Here is a 19,842-nt window from a genome sequence, read left to right as displayed (position 1 = left end):
CCCACTCCCTTGCAATCTTAATCCACTTTTGTGGAATCATATGTGGGAAACTATGGCCAAGAGGAAATGTAGCTCTGGGGAGAGTGACTACTAATAATTCTCTTTTCCTTTATTCTCTGTGGGGGTGTGGGGATTGGGTAGGTTGGTAAGAAATTATTTATATTGGATCTTTCCTCTAAACAAAACCAAACCACATAGAGGCCCTGGATTTCTAGGGCCTTTATTGGTTTTTACTGAATGGGTTAGGTTTCAAAAGCTGTTAGCTCCAATGGAGAAGCCTTCTTAGGTGTACACCTTTGAAATTCTAAACCAGGGTTTGAATGACAAACATGAGAGCTCGCTTTGTTCTCAGTTTTCACTTTCTATTAGCAGCCTTGGGCATTTGACTAATAAAACTAATTTAGTACATGAATATACCTGTCCACACATCCCTATCCCAAATCCATATTGTTTAGGGTGATAATCATTTATATAGCATACTTCTCTTCTTAGTGATTTACTATGCCATCTCTAAAATATGTACCATGTGATTTGTCCTACCAATAGCATTTGGTCTTTTTAACCCTGTTATATAGAAAGAAAAACTGAGGAACCGAGAGAATAAAAATTTTGTCTGAGAGAAAATAGCTAATGAATTGTGGAGCTTTGAATGACATCCAGGCTTCCTAATTTCTAATTCAGAGTTTTTATATATTTCAGTCTTGTGGCTAATTTGAAAATGCTAAACTTCTTATGCTTGAGCTTCATTCTTTCTCACAGAAGAAAAAGCCTTGCTATAGAAAAAAAAATGACACAGAGGTAGTTAGAAAAGAATAGGGTAACAAATGACCTAGTTACTCTCAAGATTACCTTACAAAGAAAAGGAATCTTAGTCATCTCCCTAGAAAACTAGATGAATAACACTTAAGCAGAAATGTTCTTAGTTGGGCAGTGTCAGAAGGGAGCTGTGGGATGGGGAAAGAATGGAATATGATTGATTTCAATTCTGTCCACTGGAAAAATAAAATTGATACTGTCTTTGCCCTCAAAGAAGCTTCCTTTTCTTATCACTGGGATATTCTAACTCTGAGAAGGATACAAATAAGCAAATAAAGAGTTCTGAGAGTACCAAGAGATCAAATGAGATAATAGCTTCAAGCACATTGTTATTGTTTGGTTGTTCCAGTCAAGTCCAACTCTTCAAGCCCCCACTAGAGTTTTCTTGGCAAAGATACTGGAGTGGTTGGTCTTTTCTTTCTCATTTATTGATAAGGTAAGGGAGTGAAAGTGACACAGCTGGTAAGTGTCTGAGGATGAATTTAAACTCAAAAAGATGAGTTTTCCTAACTTTGAGCTGGTGCTCTCTATCTACTAGGCTACCTAGCTATCCCACCAAGTTCTAGTAGATACTTAAATCCTAGTTTTCTCTCTTCTCCCCGATCCTCCCTCCCAACTTCTAAGTGAGTTAAGGAAGTACTTGAGCTTTAAAAAGATAAGGTTACTGAAGGGCTAAAGTAAGAAATAGGTTTCAAGCTTGGAAGTAGAATGTTCAGTTTGTTGAATAGGTCGTCCAAGCTGTAATAAGGAATGTATCAATGAGACATGAAATAAGGTTGGAGCCAGATTGTGCATGGTCTTAAATGCCAGGTGGTAGAGTTTGTGAAAATTCTAAAAAGGAACAGGAATCACTGATCATGAATAAGACAAACCTATCATCTTTCCCCCCAAAATCCTCTTTTTTTCCTTATCTTTTCTTGTTTTGCTGAGGCCACCTGATCACTCAGGTTTGCAAACTAAGAGCTGTTGTCAATGTCTTAACTTTCTGAAATATCATTTAAAATCACTTCATGTCACATTTCTAGGATTAAGGTGTTAGATTCATTGTCATTGAAGATGAAGACAGTTTGTTGCAGAAATATTGGCAATTATTTTACCTGATAACTATAGGAATCAACCTGATGTAATTATGGGGATTCTAGGATTCGGGAATGTCAGTAAACTTTTGTTTGGGACTTTGACAATCCTTGTGAAAGGATTAAAGACATTTCCTGGGCTTTTCAAACCAACCAATCTTCATTCTATCATAGATTTGCGGCTGGAAAGGACCTTAGAATTCAAGTCCAATCACAGAAATGGCATCAGGTGGCCAGGGGTCACACAGGGGTAAATGTTTGAGGTGTAATTTAAAACAAGATCCTCTTGACACTGAGTCTGATACTATACTTTGTTGCTATTGTTTAGTTGTTTTACGCAAGTCCAACTGTTTATACCTCATTTGGAGTTTTCTTGACAAAGATGCCAAAGTAGTTTGCCATATCCTTCTCCAGTTCATTTTCAAAATAAGCTAAGTGGTTTTTTTTGAGCTCTTTTGAGTCTCCTTACTGTGGTGACTACTTTCTATTGGTGAAATGTGTGGAAAATTAATGTTAATCAAGTCCTGTAGCACAGTTCCTAGAACATAATAAATGCTGACTAAATGGTTTTTCATTTATTTAATATCTTTAGCTTCTTTCATTTGTGACTTAGTGATGTCAACATCATGCTTGGATAGATCAGATTAAAGTTACACTAGATTGTAAGCTCTTTGGGGACAGGAATTATCTTTTGCTCCTTTCTGTATACCCCAGCAGTTAGCACAGTGCTGACACATAATGACTATTTGACTTGAAAAAGGTTAGGTTATATATTTATTTATTTGGGGTCAAACCTCAGAATTCCCTCATGACCCATATATTTCAGTACTTTGGTGATAGCCATTAAACATTTTTGTTACTATAAATGGTTAATAGCTGTCATCTCTTCTTCCTTTTGCCCACAATTCCCTAAAGCACCAAGCTATAAAGTGTGTTAAGTGGGTACCATGATGTTTCTGGGACCAACTCCCAAATTATGAAGTAATCACTTGGAATTATCTTCCAATTACTTTCAGCATGGAGCTTTGGAGGGAAGGGTGAAGTAGGAAAGGAGGAACAAAATACAAGTTATTGTGACCCAGAGCTGTGTAGTTTTCAGTTTAGACAATTTTTTTCATTTTTACTTGTCTCCTGATTCTCTTTCTACCAGCTGATTTTACCTTTTCAATCTTTGTTGCACAATCATCACTCATGTCACCTAGGAGAGTGACAGAGGATTAGAGTGATGGACCTGATGGGATAAAAACCAGAATTCAAATCCTCTTACTAGTTATTTGAGTTTGGACAAATCATTCAGTCTTCTGTTTCTTCAACTCTAAAATGGGATGATAATAGCATCCATCTCCTAGAGTTGTTATGAGGAAATAATATTTGTAATCTTTGCAAAAAGAGCTATATTTTTATAAATAAAACTGTCAATAGTGTTTATTTACATAATGATTTTTTAAAAAAAATTTACAGAGTGTTCATTATATTAGAGGGTAGTTAGGTTTGAAGTAGGTACAGCACCAGGCCTGGAGTCAGGAAGATTTAGGTTCAAATCCAGGCTTCTATTACCTACTAGCTGTGTGACTCTGGGCAAATCACTTAACCCTGTTTGCCTAAATTTCCTCATCTGTAAAATAAGTTGGAGCGGGAAGTGCCAAATTACCCCAGTATCTTTGCCAAGGAAACCCCAAATGGAATCACAAAAAATATGAAATGACTGAACAATGACATTACTATAGGCTAAGTACTTTGTGGTGAGCAAACTAAGGCAAATGACCTTTAAGTGATTTGCCCAAGTTTGCAGAGCTAATAAGTATGTAAGGCCAGTTTTGAACTCCAGGCCCAAGGATCTATCCATTGGGTCAAGTAGTTATTATTGCTGTTTTAATTCATAAGCTCAGTAATCCTCAAGACTCTTTAATGTGGGCAGGTTGTTTTCTCAAGCAGGATTTCCTTTTTTATTCTTGTCTCTCCTGAGTCTAATTCAGTCTTTGACATGTATTAGGCCCTTAATAATTGGTTATTGAATTGAATCTTACAATTCCTTGCCAGCTCACTTGAGGAATGTGTGTGTTGTGTTGTATGTGGGGGGCGGGGGTGTATGTGTACTTAAAGACAAAAAAAATTAATTTTCAAATCAAACTTTTTATTAAGTATGCCTGAGAACACAAGGTCAAAAACATAGTCCTTGCTTCCAAGGAACTTTGGCTACTAGGGAATCCATGCACAAAGATAGACAGATAGAAGGGAGGAAGAGAGGGAGTGAGGAAAGAAGGAAGGAGAGGAGGAAGGAAGGAAGAAAAGAAGGAAGGGAGGGAGGGAAGAATGGAGGTCACTTGAGGAAGAGTCATTAGGCCCCTGCCAGAATCAGTTTTAGTTTTGAGAAGTGACGCGAGCTGAGCCCTGAAGAATTAAGAAGGGATGAGAAGAGAGCAAATTCATATCTCCGGGAAGATGAGTGCTAGTAAGGAACAGTTGCACTGGTTAATCTGGAGAAATTCACAGGTCTTCTTGGCAGCCAATTACAATTAGTGAAGATAGGAGGATAATTTGGAGCCATATTGTAGAATTTTCTAAAAAGTAGGCTAGAAGTTTATTGTTTCCCTCTCCTCAACTTGTCCTTCTGTAATAGTTCTTAATTTGCCAAGAAAAGTGTTTGTTTGGACTTTACTGAATTCTAAATTCTGTTCTGCTGGGAAGCTTGTTCCTGATGCAAAAACTACTTCGGCCACACCCACAAGCCCCAGTCATTGTTATTATTTGGGTAATTCCTCCGTCCGAGGAATTAAAGCACGATCGGAATGTGCCACAACAGAAGCCACGAGGCATCCTTACCAGGCACCAGGGTAGGGACACCCGCAGCCCATTCATCTCCGCAGGTCAGGAGGGGTGACAAGTCGCTGCTGCTCGTTTTCTTGGCGCTTCTCCCCTTCTCAGTCTCGGGCGCTGGAGCCTCGTGACCCTACCTGGCATTATTTTTCCTCCGGGTCTTATTTCTAGCTGATGTACCTTATCTGTAGAAGGCTCGGGTTTAGAGCTTTTGGTGTTTTAACTGTAAACTGGAAGAAAAGAAGCAAAGGAGTAAAAAAACAAACCCTGCAGGCGTTTGCAATATGTTCCAAACTCCTCCTCTCCCGGAGGATCGGGAGGAATTCCTGGCACTCGAGGCAGCAGAGTTTTTTTCCAAAGGGGGGAAAAAATAAAACTATATTTTCCCTCCCTACCGAGACTCCCGCCCACCCTTACTTCATCCCCGTACGACGCACAGTCTGTCCCAGCGGGAGCCGAGGGTATGGGCTGGGCCCGGAGCCCCCTCCTAAGGGGCGGAGGTCTAAGGAGGGTAGAAAGAAAAAAGTAAGATTTGCAATGTCTTGTGAAGTCTGGCGAGTGGCGGGCGCGCCTCCCACCGAAGCCTCAGTTACTTCCGAGATTTCAAAAAGAAAAAGAGAAGCAGTGTATGAAGTGGGGTGGGGGTGGGGTGTCTCCTTCCTCAGGACTCTTCTTCTTGCTGGCCCAATCACCATCTCGCCAGGAGGGACGGGACCCGGAGGCGAAGGCTTGGGACCGGAGGGAGAGGGAGGTGGTCTAAGGGGAAGGCGTGCAGCTTAACCAGTGCGTGCATCAGCTGGGAGGGCGGTAGCAGCATCAGCCCACTAGCCCGGAGGAGGAGGAAAAAGGGGGGAGGAGGAGGAAAAGGAAAAGGAGGAGTGTGTTCTCGTTGCACCCCTAGTTTGGCACTTCCCGCGGAGTCTAGGTAGACCAGGGGATTCAGGTTTTGCACAGGCTTCTCCCACTCCCCACGCATTCGGGGAACAGAGGAGTTCGGCTAGACTTTATTCAGTTGCTTCTGCTCGCCTCTCCCGAAGCGCGGAGGTGGGACGGCGGGGCGGGGGGGGAGTCTCGGGGCGAAGGGGCGGAGGCTACGGCTGCGACTGCTGCTTCCCGGAGCCCAGGGATTTACCCTCGGGAAACTCCTCTCCTTAAGCGGAGGCGGGGGCCAGGGGGAATCCCGGCACCCCGGATCCTGCCCCTCGGCTTTTGGAGGTACAGGGCGAGTGGGCGACAGCCGCTGAGGCGAGCCTGGAGCCAGAAGCAACCCTAGAACCCCCAGGCTAACTTTTCCCTAGGCCGTTCGAAAGCGGGAGGCAGTTTGCGGAGCTTGCAGGCAGTCTAACCTCCCCAAAGCCACTTCCTCTGCGGCCGGGGGCCGGGAACGATCTGCCCGAAGAGAAGAGGGGGAAGGGCTTCCCTCACACCCGGCAACGTAGACGTAGACAGCAGCACCCCGTGATGAAAAGTTTCCTTAAAAGCCAGCGTCTTTGAGCCAGCGCAGAAGGAAGCTGCCGCGGCTTCTCCTATTGGGATCCTGGGAGCTCCAGCCCAGGACCCAGCCCGGGTTCAGTGTCCTCGAGCCAGCCCACCCCTCATCCCCTTGTTTCTCCTCCAGCTCCCGGGCGCGGCTAGACGGGGCGCCCTCCCGCGTCCGGGGCATGTGCGGGCACTGCGGGCATGGCGTCTGCGGTATTTGAGGGCACGTCGCTAGTGAACATGTTCGTGCGGGGCTGCTGGGTGAACGGCATCCGGAGACTGATCATCAACCGACGGGGCGACGAGGAGGAGTTCTTCGAGATCCGTACTGAGTGGTCGGACCGTAACGTCCTGTATTTGCACCGAAGCTATTCGGACCTGGGACGGCTTTTCCAGCGGCTCCGGGACTCCTTTCCAGAAGACCGGCCCGAGCTGTCACGGTCCCCGCTCCTGCAAGGTTGGTTGGAGACACCTCCCTGCCCCCCTTTTCTGTCCTCCTATAGCTTGTCCACTCGGCATATTTGGGAGGAGGGAAGAATTAATTGAAAGGTTTATTAAGTGAAGAACTTGCCAGATAATTTTGAATAACGTAACGAAGTGCCTGGAACTGGAAGGCGCTTAATAAATGCTTCCTGACTCAACTAGTTTGAAGTAAGGGGTCAGGAGGGGAAGAGGAAAGGTGAAGAAATTCCTGAAGCCCTAAATATTACGTCTCTTCCTCCTTTGCTCTAAGGAGCCAAGGGGAAAAAAAAAAAGGAAATGTCCGTTTCATGCTCGGCTACGTCCACTGGGGCTGGCCTTATGCAGATGGATGGGGGGAGGGAATATAAATTAAGGCTACCCACTGTTGTTTAGTTGGAACTTGGAAGTGAACTTGGCCACACGTTGTCACCGCCTGTTTCCTAATCTTAGACTTCGAGAGAGAAGGGATGAGGAGATTTAAGGATAATTGATGTGGAGCTGCACGGTTCCTCAGAGACCATGAAGTCCAGCTCCTTCATTTTACAAATTAGGAAAATGAGGCCAGAGGTTGGTCTCACAGATTGTTAAGTGAGTCAGGAAAGGGAATTGAGGAAAATCCTGGGAGGAGAAAGTTGACAGTTTGGATGTTAAGGAAAATGAGATTTTCCCAATTGACTGAACATGAAGATTAGGTAGATTAACATATTTCTATTTGTTGATTACATCACCACACAGGTTCAAGATTTACCTGTTTTAAGGTATCGAGGGCAATGCAACTATACTTAATCCCCCTTCCCCCCCCCCAATACCAAGAGCTATTAATTCTACCAATATCTATTAAGTAGAGTGTCCAACCCATAGATGATTAATAAATGCTTGGTGACATCGCTGGCTTGGTGGACAAAGCATCGGTTTCTGTCCTATGAAACAATTTCATTTACGCTGTCCCTCTATCTCTATCCCCGTCCCACCCCAGTACTTGCAACCCTATTAGAAGGGAAGACGAGGGAGGGGGTTTTGCTGGAGAAAACGAGTACGAGGTTTTAGAAAGAACGGAGTGACTACTGGCAAGGATGGAGATAAGGCGCCTTTGAACTGGTTTTCTTGTTTTGTTTTGTTTTTTTGCGGTTCTTCTGACTCGCGGTAGGAGATAAGGACAAAATAAATACCGTAAAGTTGTCTGGAGAAACCTGTCATTTTTTCTGCTCCTTTGCGAAATAGTTACCCAGAGAGACTTGGTTCATTGGCAGAGGACTTTGGCTTCTCTCGATCAATCGATGACAAAACTCGTGATGCAAGATGCCACGCAGTCCTTTAGTAATTCAGCCCTGTGGGGAGAGGAGGGGGGAGGGTTGGCTTCGCCTTTCTTGCCAGTGCTGTGTAGTAGCATATGTCCTGGTCCCAGCTCCTTGTCAAAACATGTGGATTTTATTAACCCCGTGCCACCTCTTTCTCTTGAACCCGTGACTGATGATCCTGGCTCCCCGGGAAGCTTTCTTATGCTTAGAAAAATAGTTATTTTTTCCTTAGTAACCACCTCGTCTGTGTCCTTTCTCACACTGCTATTGGGGTCAGGAGAGTGAGTAGAAGAAAAGAAAGGGAGAATGGAGAAAAAAATAGAAGGAAAAACTGGAGGAAAGATGGAAAAGGAGAAGGGGTTAAGCTGAGAAAAATGAAGGGGGATGAGAAGGCTTGAATAGGAAAGACCGGAAAGAAGAGAATCTCGAAAGAAGGAAAGATAAAGATCCAGGGAAATAAGAAGGGAGAGCTATGAAGCAGAATCGGAAACCAGCCCTAAAATAGCTAGAGGGCATGACTTTTTGTAGCCTAGGGAATGAAAGACTCGTAATCTCCTTCCGGAATCGGTGAAATGGGGAGGGGCACCCCATCATCTCTTGCTCTCCTTCAACTGAGAATACTGTAGCAGATAACATTTATCGCCCACCATGTGCCAGGCACTGCGCTAAGCTCTTTACTTAGAAATTTTGATCTTAAAGTTTTCTGAATAATATTTAACTTAAAGGGCTCAGATACATGTGACAAGGCAAAGTGAATTTGATGCAGAAAGTCAGTGTCTTGGGACAAACTTCCCTTCATAATATGGAAGGTTTTTATTTGTTTGAAGTTATCCAGATAATTGAGGCAGCCAGGTGTCTTACACCTTTTCCACTTGTGACCTCTTTTCACTGGAGAAATTTTTATGTATATAAAGTAGGCAAACAAATCAATAAATCATAATCATTTAGAGATCCCCATATTCAGTTAGGAGATCTCCTATGGGGTTCTGAACCACAGTTTAAGAAACTAGGATATAATCTTCATCTATAAAGTGGGGAAAATAGTAGCAACTACCTACAGGGCTGTTATGAGGATCAAAAAAGATAATATTCATAAAGAGCTATATAAAAGTTATTATTATTATTAGTCTTAGTACAGAGATTTATTCTGGCTTTATAGATGCATCCTGGCAAAATGGAATGATTTGGGATCATCCCAGAAAGAAAAAAGAAAGAAAACCTGGTTCTCTGATCTTTCCTGTGTGAAAGTTCTGAGAATAGTTTTATTATTTTTTTAATTAATTAATAATAATAATTATTATTATTATTTTGTATTCTACACTGTCTCTCCAAATATTTTGGATTATATAGAACATAGAATATTTTCATGTATTGTATAAGCTTAAGGTTTTCATACTGTGTATATATACATCTATACATACATAGTAGATGAAAGTATATATATTTTAATTGATTCTTTTTCTTTCCTTTTTTTTCTCAATAGCATTTTATTTCTCCAAACACATGCAAAGATAGATTCTCCCCCTTATTTGTCCCTTCCCCAAGACAGTAATCAGATTATATCTTGATAATTTTTCTCGGATTTCCTTTTTGGATGTTTTCTTTTTTTATCTTGATAAATTAATGATGAAGGAAAAATCAGATCACTGATATAAAGAACTCCAAGAGAATGGAATTTTTCTAACCTATTTTGAACTCAGGAAAGTGGTGACCAAGAACCATGGTTGAAAGATAAACTCACTTACCCCTAGCTAACACAATTTGACTGACAAGTTGTATTGCTTCTTTAACCTTGGGTTAGAATAATAATAATAACTAGTATTTATGTGGTACTTACTATGTGTCATGTACCTTATAAATATTATCTCCTTTAATTCTCATTGCAAATCTTAAGAAATATATGCTATACTCCCCATTTTACAGTTGGCCAAATTCATACCAAGGAAATTGGCCAAGATCACAGACTTGGTAAGTCTTGCAACTGGGCCTGAATTCAAGTCTTTCTGATTCCAGGCCCCGAACTTATCTATTACACTTTTTAGCTGGGCCCCTTGTTCCAGAACAGAAAAGAGGTGGTGGTAAGGATGTCAAATTTGTCATTCATGTGACCTTTACCCTGATGCCTTCAGTCATTGTCTAGTGTGCAGATACTGCTTTCCTGTGTTTGCTGTATGTCCACAGTCAGTATTTTCTATGAAGACTCTTAAAAGAAAAGCAATCTGGTAGTGATCTTTTTGAGGGCAGACACTTTATTTCTTATTGATCTCTGACTCCCAATAAACCGCCCAGTTTATGGGTCACATGAGAGAATAAACATATTTATAATCTCTCTATATATGGGCTAGCTGTTATCACTATTATTACTAGATATTTAATAAATACTTATTGACTGATCAGTAAATATACAAGGCTCCCAAAAGAATTTTGATCCTTATAAAATAAAGAGAAAGGTCAGCACAGTGACTATCAGGAAAAACCAGAGTTCAATAGTGTGGCTCTGGGCAAATCATTTAAACCAGATTGCCTTCCCTCCTCCCCCCCAAAAGGGGGAAAGATATTTTCCTTTGTTGTAACTCTTTAAATTAGTGAAGAATAATATCAAAATGTTAGAAAAAGATTTTATTTTCTCCCTCTGATTCAATACTTCAAGAATTTTCATTTCACAAACATAGATACTCCTGCTATAAGAGATTTAGCAGACAATCTGGTGGGTGATGAACCTCTTCCAGCCTTACACAGGCTAATCCTAAATGACCCACATACATACCTTTAGTCTATTGCTGGGCAGCTTTTCCAAGTTTGGTAGGACCTGTTAAAGCTGGGCTCTGCTAGAGAGCCTAGGGTAGTTACCTCAAAGCTACAAAGTATCAGAGTAAGGGAATAAAAATTGTAGCTGAAAAAGATTTTACTCATTTCTATATAACTTAATCTTTATGTAACAGATGTCTGGATATAGACTTGATTCAAAGAAACTTAAGATAGAAACTAGTTAGACCCCTGTTTTTACAAATGAGGAAACTGAGGCACAGAGAAACTGTGTGCTTAAGGTCACAAAGCTTTTTTAGTGGCAGTTAAGTTCCTGTTGCAGAGCTCCTTGTTCTGTACAATATGGGCTGTCTAGTCAAACTGTAACACACAAAAAATATATGTGTTTAATAATAATTTCTGTAATGTTATATTTGCCCTCTAGTATAATGAAAACTCTTTAAAGATTTAGAAGAAAAAAATGCTTAGTTTCAGAATTGAAATTGGTAGCAGGTTGTAAATTTCTAGAAGTGTGTGATTGAACCTCCTCAGAGCAGTGTAATCACCTTGGCTCCTCACATTTTAAAATTTACATAAAATTAAAGGATTGTGGAGTCTAATTCAATCCCCTAGAGTACTGGGGCTGAGCAAGGAAGAGAATGTTTATATGGGAACTGGAAGAGAATGCTGTCTATCCCGTTGTCTACACTCTGGAGTTATTCTTGGCTGCCATGAAATTCTTTGTGTCTGGCAGAGAGCACAGAGGCACAGAGAGTTCACAGGGCCCAGGGTGGCCATGGATGTAGGCTTTGACAGAGGAGTCAGGAATCCATAATCTTTGGAGGTACTATTACTTAAGAAGTATGACTATTTGGGGAGAACCATGAAACTCTGACCTCGTAAGGATTTTTTTGGTATTGTTCTCATTTTCTCCTTTTTTGATTTGTTGTCTTATTCTGTCATTCTACTTATGCCTCCTAATTCATTTCTGTTATCTAAGCCAGGAAACCGACAATTCGACTTTTCCCTGTCTAGTCTTCACTTTAATAAAATATTTTCTCTTCAAAGATCATTTTGGTAAAAAGCCTTTCTGATTTTATCCTCAGTCTTCCTTGTCATTGCTTAATGGATTGACACATTGGTTATGGTTTAATTGACTTAAACAGGTTAGCCTTGGTTCTTAATTTCATAACTCTTTGTGTATATATCCCATTTTACTCTATGCTCATAGGTCATATATTCTTTTTTTGACAAGTCAGTGCAACAATAATTCATAATTTTCATGATAGCTAGGTAGTGTGGTGGACAGCATTCTGGCCTTGGAGTCAAAAAGACAAGAATTGGAGTCTTCTTCCAGGCACTTGCTACTTGTGTGGCTATAAAGAATGTGGGCAAGTATAGACTTTGGTAGATAAGTCACTTACTTTCCTTTAATTTTGGGTTCCTTATTTACAAAATGGGTTTATTGTAAAGAACAAATGAGATTATTTTATACAAGATACATGTTACACTATAGCATATTTCATTACATTTTATTTAGAGAAAGCATTTTACCAACCTTGAAATGCACCATAAATAGTAGCTGTTATATGTACTTACACTATGTTATAGTGATATGAGTATTTATAAGTATATACAAGTTTTAGGTAGGTATTATATAAGTATATATAAGTATTATAGGTTTATATCATTATACCATTAATCACTTGATAGGAATTAACCTATTATAAAAATCAGTGAAATCACTATCCTGAATTTAAGATATGACTTGAGGTCCAACCTTGTAATTAGGAAATTCAAGTGCATCCTTCAGACAGGTACTAGCTATATGACACTGGGCAAATTGATTAATCTGTTGGTACCCAAGGCATTTCTTTGAGTCATGGATTTTTACATTGGTTTCCCAGACCATAATCATTGAGTCTAGGCAATCAGTCAATCAAGAGTTTTATTAATCACCTACTCTGTGCCATGAATTGGGAATATGAATAGAAAAATGAGACAGTCTTTTTGTCAGTGGTCTTATCTTTGTCTAAGGGAATACATTATGTTCACATAGAGATGGCCAGTACCCAGTTACTAGAGGAATTAAGAAAAATCTCTTGAAAGAAATAGTCTTTGTAATTAGCCTTGAAGGGAGTGAAGGAGATCATTGTAGAAATCGCCAAAGGCATAGAAGATAAAAGATGAAGTGCTATATAAAGGGAGCAGCAAATAGGCCAGTTTGAAAAACAGTACTCTTGCGGACAGGAAATATTGTGTGATCAGCCTGGATTAGATAATGTGTAGCCAGATTATGAAGAGCTTTAAATGCCAAATAGAACTTCCTATTTTATCAAAAGGCATGGAGAGGGGAGGATGAATTGGAGGGTTATGGGAGGAGACATGGTTATAGGGAGACCAATTAGTAAGCTATTGCAGTAGTCCATGTAAATGATGGAAAGGGGCTTGAATTAGAGTAGTTGTGATATGAGTAAAGAGAAGGGGATATCAGATATTGAAGAGGTGGGATACTGGGAGCGAGTGAGAAAAGACTCCCGACAATAATGAGACATCATACCAAAATGTGTGGGATACAGCCAAAGCAGTAATAAGGGGAAGTTTTATATCTCTACAGGCCTACCTGCATAAAATAGAGAAAGAGAGGGCCAACGAATTGGGTTTACAACTAAAATTGCTAGAAAAGGAACAAATTAAAAACCCCCAGACAAACACAAAACTTGAAATTCAAAAAATAAAAGGTGAGATTAATAAAATTGAAAGTAAAAAAACTATTGAATTAATTAATAAAACTAAGAGTTGGTTTTATGAAAAAACCAACAAAATAGACAAACCCTTAGTAAACCTGATTAAAAAAAGGAAAGAGAAAAAGCAAATTGATAGTCTTGAAAATGAAAAGAGTGAACTCACCACTAATGAAGAGGAAATTAGAACAATAGTTAGGAGCTACTTTGCTCAACTTTATGCCGATAAATTCGATAACTTAAATGAAATGGAAGAATACCTTCAAAAATATAGCTTGCCCAGATTAACAGAGGAAGAAGTAAGTAGTCTAAATAGTCCCATCTCAGAAAAAGAAATAGACCAAGCTATTAACCAACTTCCTAAGAAAAAGTCCCCAGGACCAGATGGATTTACAGGTGAATTCTACCAAACATTTAAAGAACAACTAACTCCAATGCTATGTAAACTATTTGAAAAAATAGGGATTGAAGGAGTCCTACCAAATTCCTTCTATGACACATACATGGTACTGATACCTAAACCAGGTAGATCGAAAACTGAGAAAGAAAACTATAGACCAATTTCCTTAATGAATATTGATGCTAAAATCTTAAATAAGATGTTAGCAAATAGACTTCAGAAAATCATCCCCAGGATAATACACTATGACTAAGTGGGATTTATACCAGGAATGCAGGGCTGGTTTAATATTAGGAAAACTATTAGTATAATTGACCATATTAATAATCAAATTAATAAAAACCATATGATCATCTCAATAGATGCAGAAAAGGCATTTGATAAAATCCAACATCCATTCCTACTAAAAACGCTTGAGAGTATAGGAATAAATGGACTATTCCTTAAAATAATAAGGAGCATATATTTAAAACCTTCAGTAAACATCATATGTAATGGTGATAAACTAGAACCTTTCCCTCTAAGATCAGGAGTGAAACAAGGTTGCCCACTATCACCATTACTATTCAATATAGTACTAGAAACTCTAGCCTTGGCAATAAGAGCCGAGAAAGAGATCCAAGGAATTAGAGTAGGAAATGAAGAAATCAAATTGTCACTTTTCGCAGATGACATGATGGTATATTTAGAGAACCCCAAAGACTCTGCTAAAAAGCTATTAGAAATAATTCAGAAATTTAGCAAAGTCGCAGGATACAAAATAAATCCACATAAATCCTCAGGATTTTTATACATTACCAACACAATCCAACAGCAAGAGATACAAAGAGAAATTCCATTCAAAATAACAGTCGATAGTATCAAATATTTGGGAATATATCTACCAAAGGAGAGTCAGGAATTATATGAGCAAAATTACAAAACACTTGCCACAAAAATAAAGTCAGATTTAAATAATTGGAAAGACATTCAATGTTCTTGGATAGGCCGAGCGAATATAATAAAGATGACAATACTCCCCAAACTAATCTATTTATTTAGTGCTATACCAATCAGACTCCCAAGAAACTATTTTAATGACCTAGAAAAAATAACAACAAAATTCATATGGAAGAATAAAAGGTCGAGAATTGCAAGGGAACTAATGAAAAAAAAGTCAGAGGAAGGTGGTCTAAGTGTACCTGATTTAAAGCTATATTATAAAGCAACAGTCACCAAAACCATTTGGTATTGGCTAAGAAATAGACTAGTTGATCAGTGGCATAGGTTAGGTTCACAGGACAAGATAGTGAATAAAAATAGCAATCTAATCTTTGACAAACCCAAAGATCCCAAATTTTGGGGTAAGAATTCATTATTTGACAAAAACTGCTGGGAAAACTGGAAATTAGTATGGCAGAAACTAGGCATGGACCCACATTTAACACCACATACTAAGATTAGATCAAAATGGGTCCAAGATTTAGGCATAAAGAACGAAATCATAAATAAATTGGAGGAACATGGGATGGTTTACCTCTCAGACTTGTGGAGGAGGAAGGAGTTTGTGTCCAAGGGAGAACTAGAGACCATTATTGATCACAAAATAGAACATTTTGATTACACCAAATTAAAAAGTTTCTGCACAAACAAAACTAATGCAAACAAGATTAGAAGGGAAGTAACAAATTGGGAAAAAAATTTTACAGTTAAAGGTTCTGATAAAGGCCTCATCTCCAAAATATACAGAGAATTGACTTTAATTTATAAGAAATCAAGCCATTCTCCAATTGATAAATGGTCAAAGGATATGAACAGACAATTTTCAGATGATGAAATTAAAACTATTTCCACTCATATGAAAGAGTGTTCCAAATCACTATTGATCAGAGAAATGCAAATTAAGACAACTCTGAGGTATCATTACACACCTGTCAGATTGGCTAAGATGACAGGAACAAATAACGATGAATGTTGGAGGGGCTGTGGGAAAACTGGGACACTGATGCATTGTTGGTGGAGTTGTGAAAGAATCCAACCATTCTGGAGAGCAATCTGGAATTATGCCCAAAAAGTTATCAAAATGTGCATACCCTTTGACCCAGCCATACTACTACTGGGCTTATACCCCAAGGAACTACTAGAGAAGGGAAAGGGTCCTGTATGTGCCAAAATGTTTGTGGCAGCCCTTTTCATAGTGGCTAGAAGCTGGAAGATGAATGGATGTCCATCAATTGGAGAATGGTTGGGTAAACTATGGTATATGAATGTTATGGAATATTATTGTTCTATAAGAAATGACCAACAGGAGAAATACAGAGAGGCTTGGAGAGACTTACATCAACTGATGCTGAGTGAAATGAGCAGAACCAGAAGATCATTATACACTTCAACAATGATACTGTACGAGGATGTATGCTGATGGAAGTGGATTTCTTCAACATAGAGAAGAACTAATCCAATTCCAATTGATTAATGATGGACAGAACCAGCTACATCCAGAAAAGGAACACTGGGAAATGAGTGTAAACTGTTATTTTTACCTTCTGAATCCAATTCTTCCTGTGCAACAAAAAATTCGGTTCTACACACATATATTGTATCTAGAATATACTGTAATATATTTAACATATATAAGACTGCTTGCCATCTGGGGGAGGGGGTTGGGGGAGGAAGGGAAAAAATCTGAATAGAAGTAAGTGCAAGGGATAATGTTGTAAAAAATTACCCATGCATATGTACTGTCAAAAAATGTTATAATTATAAAATAAAATAAAAAATTTAAAAAAAAAAAAAAAAAAAAAAGAAAAGACTCCCAAGTTACAGAGATATGAGACTGGAAAAATGGTGGTGCATCTGATAGAAATAGGGAAGGATGGATTTGGAAAGGGAAGATAAATTGTGTGTGTGTATGTGGCAATTGGGTTAAATGATTTGCCCAGGGTCACACAACTAGAAAGCGTTAAGTTTCACATTTGAATTTGGGTCCTCTTAACTCCAGAGTCACTACTCTACCCACTGTACCATCTAGCTCCCTCACAGAAAAATAAGTTCCTATTGAACATCTTGTCTTTGAAGTGCCTGTGGGACATTCAGGTAGAGATGTCAAGTAGACAGTTGGAAATCAGGGACTGGAGTTTAGGAGAGGGATGAGAACCAATAATAAGATAGAGTCAGAAAGGATGGATTACAAAGCAGATCGACACATATTTTAAAGATGGTAATATATGTCAAAAGCTGTGAGTTTTTTTAGTTTTCTGTTAATGTGGACTGCATCTCATTTATGTTAGTTAAGGAGGGAAAAGGATGTGTGTGGAGGAGATGGGATTTTGTTATTTCCTCACTACTGAAGAGGGAAAAAAAATCTGGCCAAGACAACAGATTCCTAGCCATAGTAGTTAGTTCCCTCTCAGTGCAAGCAGCTGAAAAAGGGGCAAAATCATATTTAATTACTCGTTGTAGCTCCCCAGGTATAGTCCAGAAGAATTGTCACAACTAGTTTTATTCAACCTCATTTTTACATAGACTGTTTCATTTGATTTTTCACAGTGTCCTTGGTGGAGCCATAATTGGTCTCATTTTACAGGAAAATGGAGACTCGGTGAAGTTAAATGATCAAACTCATTGGTGTCTATGGACATTAATTAGTATGTATCAAAGATGGGATTTTAATCCAGGTCTCATCTTATTCCAGACTCAGTGTTTCTATTACCTTAAAATGCCTCTCAGAGCAGTTTCGTGTTTAGATATTCACAGGGTGTCCTGGTTCATAATGATGTTGCCTTCTGTCCTTTTCCCTCCACCTATCTTGTTCTTCGCTTTTGGGATATATAACTCTTAACCGATAACCAACATTTACTTAAGACTTTAAAATTTTTCAAGATGTTTTACAATATTATTGCAAATATATTGTATATATTTGATCCTCAGATAACCCTTGTGAAGTAATTGTTATCTATCATCTCTATTTTACAAGTGAGGAAACTGAGATGGTTTTATTTGCTCAGGGTGACAGTGTCTGGGGTTGGAATTTGAGTTCAGATTTTCCCGATTTCAAGTCACTCAGTCCATTAGCGTGAGAACCAGATTCGGCTTTTGCTTTTAATAAACATTCTACCTTTCATTCTGTTCAGTATTTATTATGATTTAATTATGGTTACCCATTAGTTTTATTTTTTTTCCCCTAGCAGTTCTTGAATATATTCCATATTTCCACAAAAGTTCTTTGCTTGCTGGCTGAACTAGCAACTCTTAATTGTCACCCAAGTGACATAGGGACATTACTTTCAATGCCTTCTTTTGTTCAAGGTTACATTTCTAGAATCAGCATGATCAAATCTTTGGAAGTAACCTATTCTGAACGATTGTACCCACAAAGTGGGTACACACAGTGGGCCATGTTCCTTTCTTTCCATTTTCTTTAATCTCTTTTCTCTTGCCCTTGATTTCCTTTCTATATCTTTCCTATGCTGCCTTCCTCTATATTAAGTTTATTTATTTCTACTCACAGCCCTATCCAGTTGAAAGCAATCTGTCCTTTCCCTTCATTTCTTGTGGAGCACTTTGCTTATTTCTTTTTACCTTTTCCCTTGTATCATATTTATATTCCAGTTAAATCCCCACATTCAACTGTGAACTCCTTGAGGGCAATGAGGATGTCCAATCCAATCTATCTAGTTCCTAATCCTATCAGAGAGCTTTCACATAGTAGTGAGTTTTTTCTTTTCTGAATTCCTGAAGTTCACTCCTAAATTTATAACCAACTAAAGCTGGCCCATTAGATATTCCAGGACTCCAATTGGAGAAGAACATAAATTTAAATTTTGGATACATGAAGTGGCCCTAGAGGGAATGGATTAAGAAATTTGTATAAGACTGCCCTGAAAGCTTCAGATAAGTCATATTTCTATAAAACAGATATAATGGGTAATACTTCAGGGAGCTGTCATGAAGATCAGGTAAGTTGTTTGTAAAGTTCTCCCGCATACTTTAAAGGAGCTCATAAAAAACCATCTCTCATAGTCACCATTGTTATGATTATTGTTATGACTCAGCGTTGGGCTTTGGCTATTGCTAGGACTGTAGTCAGAAGTATCCATTTCTTTTGTTTCTGTCTGTTGAATCTCATTTAACATACCTCCACATAGGTGATTTTTTTTTTTTCTTTTAGTATGATTTTTGGGTACAGATAGAAGTTAGTCAAATCAAAAAATATTTATTAAATATCTTCTGTGTGTGGGATACTTTTCTAAGTGCTGGGTATATAAATGGGATTTGTCCTCAGTCACAATCTCATGGGAAAACCCATAGCATGAAGACAACATGCAAACTACTTTACAAATATATAGGATAAATTTTAGATGCTCTTTTTAAAAAAATTATATTTTCTGTTGCTCAGGTAACTTTTATTTCCTTCTCTCCAAAATGAATAGTATTTTTCCATTTGTAAAGAGTTTTCAACATTTATTTATTTTTATTAAATCTTTTTATTTTCAAAACATGAGTGACAATTTTCAACATTCATCCCTGCAAAATTTTGTGTTTTAAAATTTTCCTTCCCTTCTCTGCTCCACTTCCTCCCTTAGATGGCAAGTAATCCATGTTAAAGATGTGCAATTCTTCTATATTTATTTCCACAAATATCATCATTTACTTTTATAAGATTTTGATTTCAATTTTTTTTTCTCCCTTCTCTGCCTTCTCCCCAGGTCAGCAATCAATCTGTTAAGTTATATATGTACAGTCATATTAAACATTTCCACATTAGTTATGTGGAAGAAGAATCAGAATAATGGGAAAAACCACAAGGAAAAAAAAAAAGCAAAAAGTGATCTATATGCAAACTACATAGTTCTTTCTCTGGATGTGGATAGTTATTTTCCATCATGAGTCTTTTGAAATTGCTTTAGGTCATTGGACTGCTGAAAAGAGCAGTCTATCAATGTTGATCATCACAGTGTTGCTGTTACTGTGTACAATGTTATACTGTTTCTGCTCACTTCACTCAGAATCAGTTCATGTAAGTC

The 19,842-nt window shown here is 38.7% G+C and overlaps 1 protein-coding gene across 1 annotated transcript in view; it reads left to right on the top strand.

Annotated features, from left to right (window-relative positions):
* The first annotated feature begins 5,492 nt into the window (after positions 1-5,492).
* PXDC1 (PX domain containing 1) overlaps positions 5,493-19,842 on the top strand; it is a 54,125-nt gene continuing 39,775 nt past the window's right edge. Inside the window, exon 1 of the mRNA XM_074270714.1 lies at positions 5,493-6,645. Within this exon, the coding sequence (XP_074126815.1) occupies positions 6,390-6,645 (256 nt within the window). The 5' untranslated portion in view covers positions 5,493-6,389. The remainder of the gene's footprint in view (positions 6,646-19,842) is intronic.

This window comes from Sminthopsis crassicaudata, chromosome 1 (assembly GCF_048593235.1).
Source record: "Sminthopsis crassicaudata isolate SCR6 chromosome 1, ASM4859323v1, whole genome shotgun sequence".
Classification (NCBI taxonomy): Eukaryota; Metazoa; Chordata; class Mammalia; order Dasyuromorphia; family Dasyuridae; genus Sminthopsis; species Sminthopsis crassicaudata.
The sequence above is the reverse complement of the archived record's forward strand: the minus strand, read 5'-3'. Positions and strand labels throughout refer to the sequence as shown.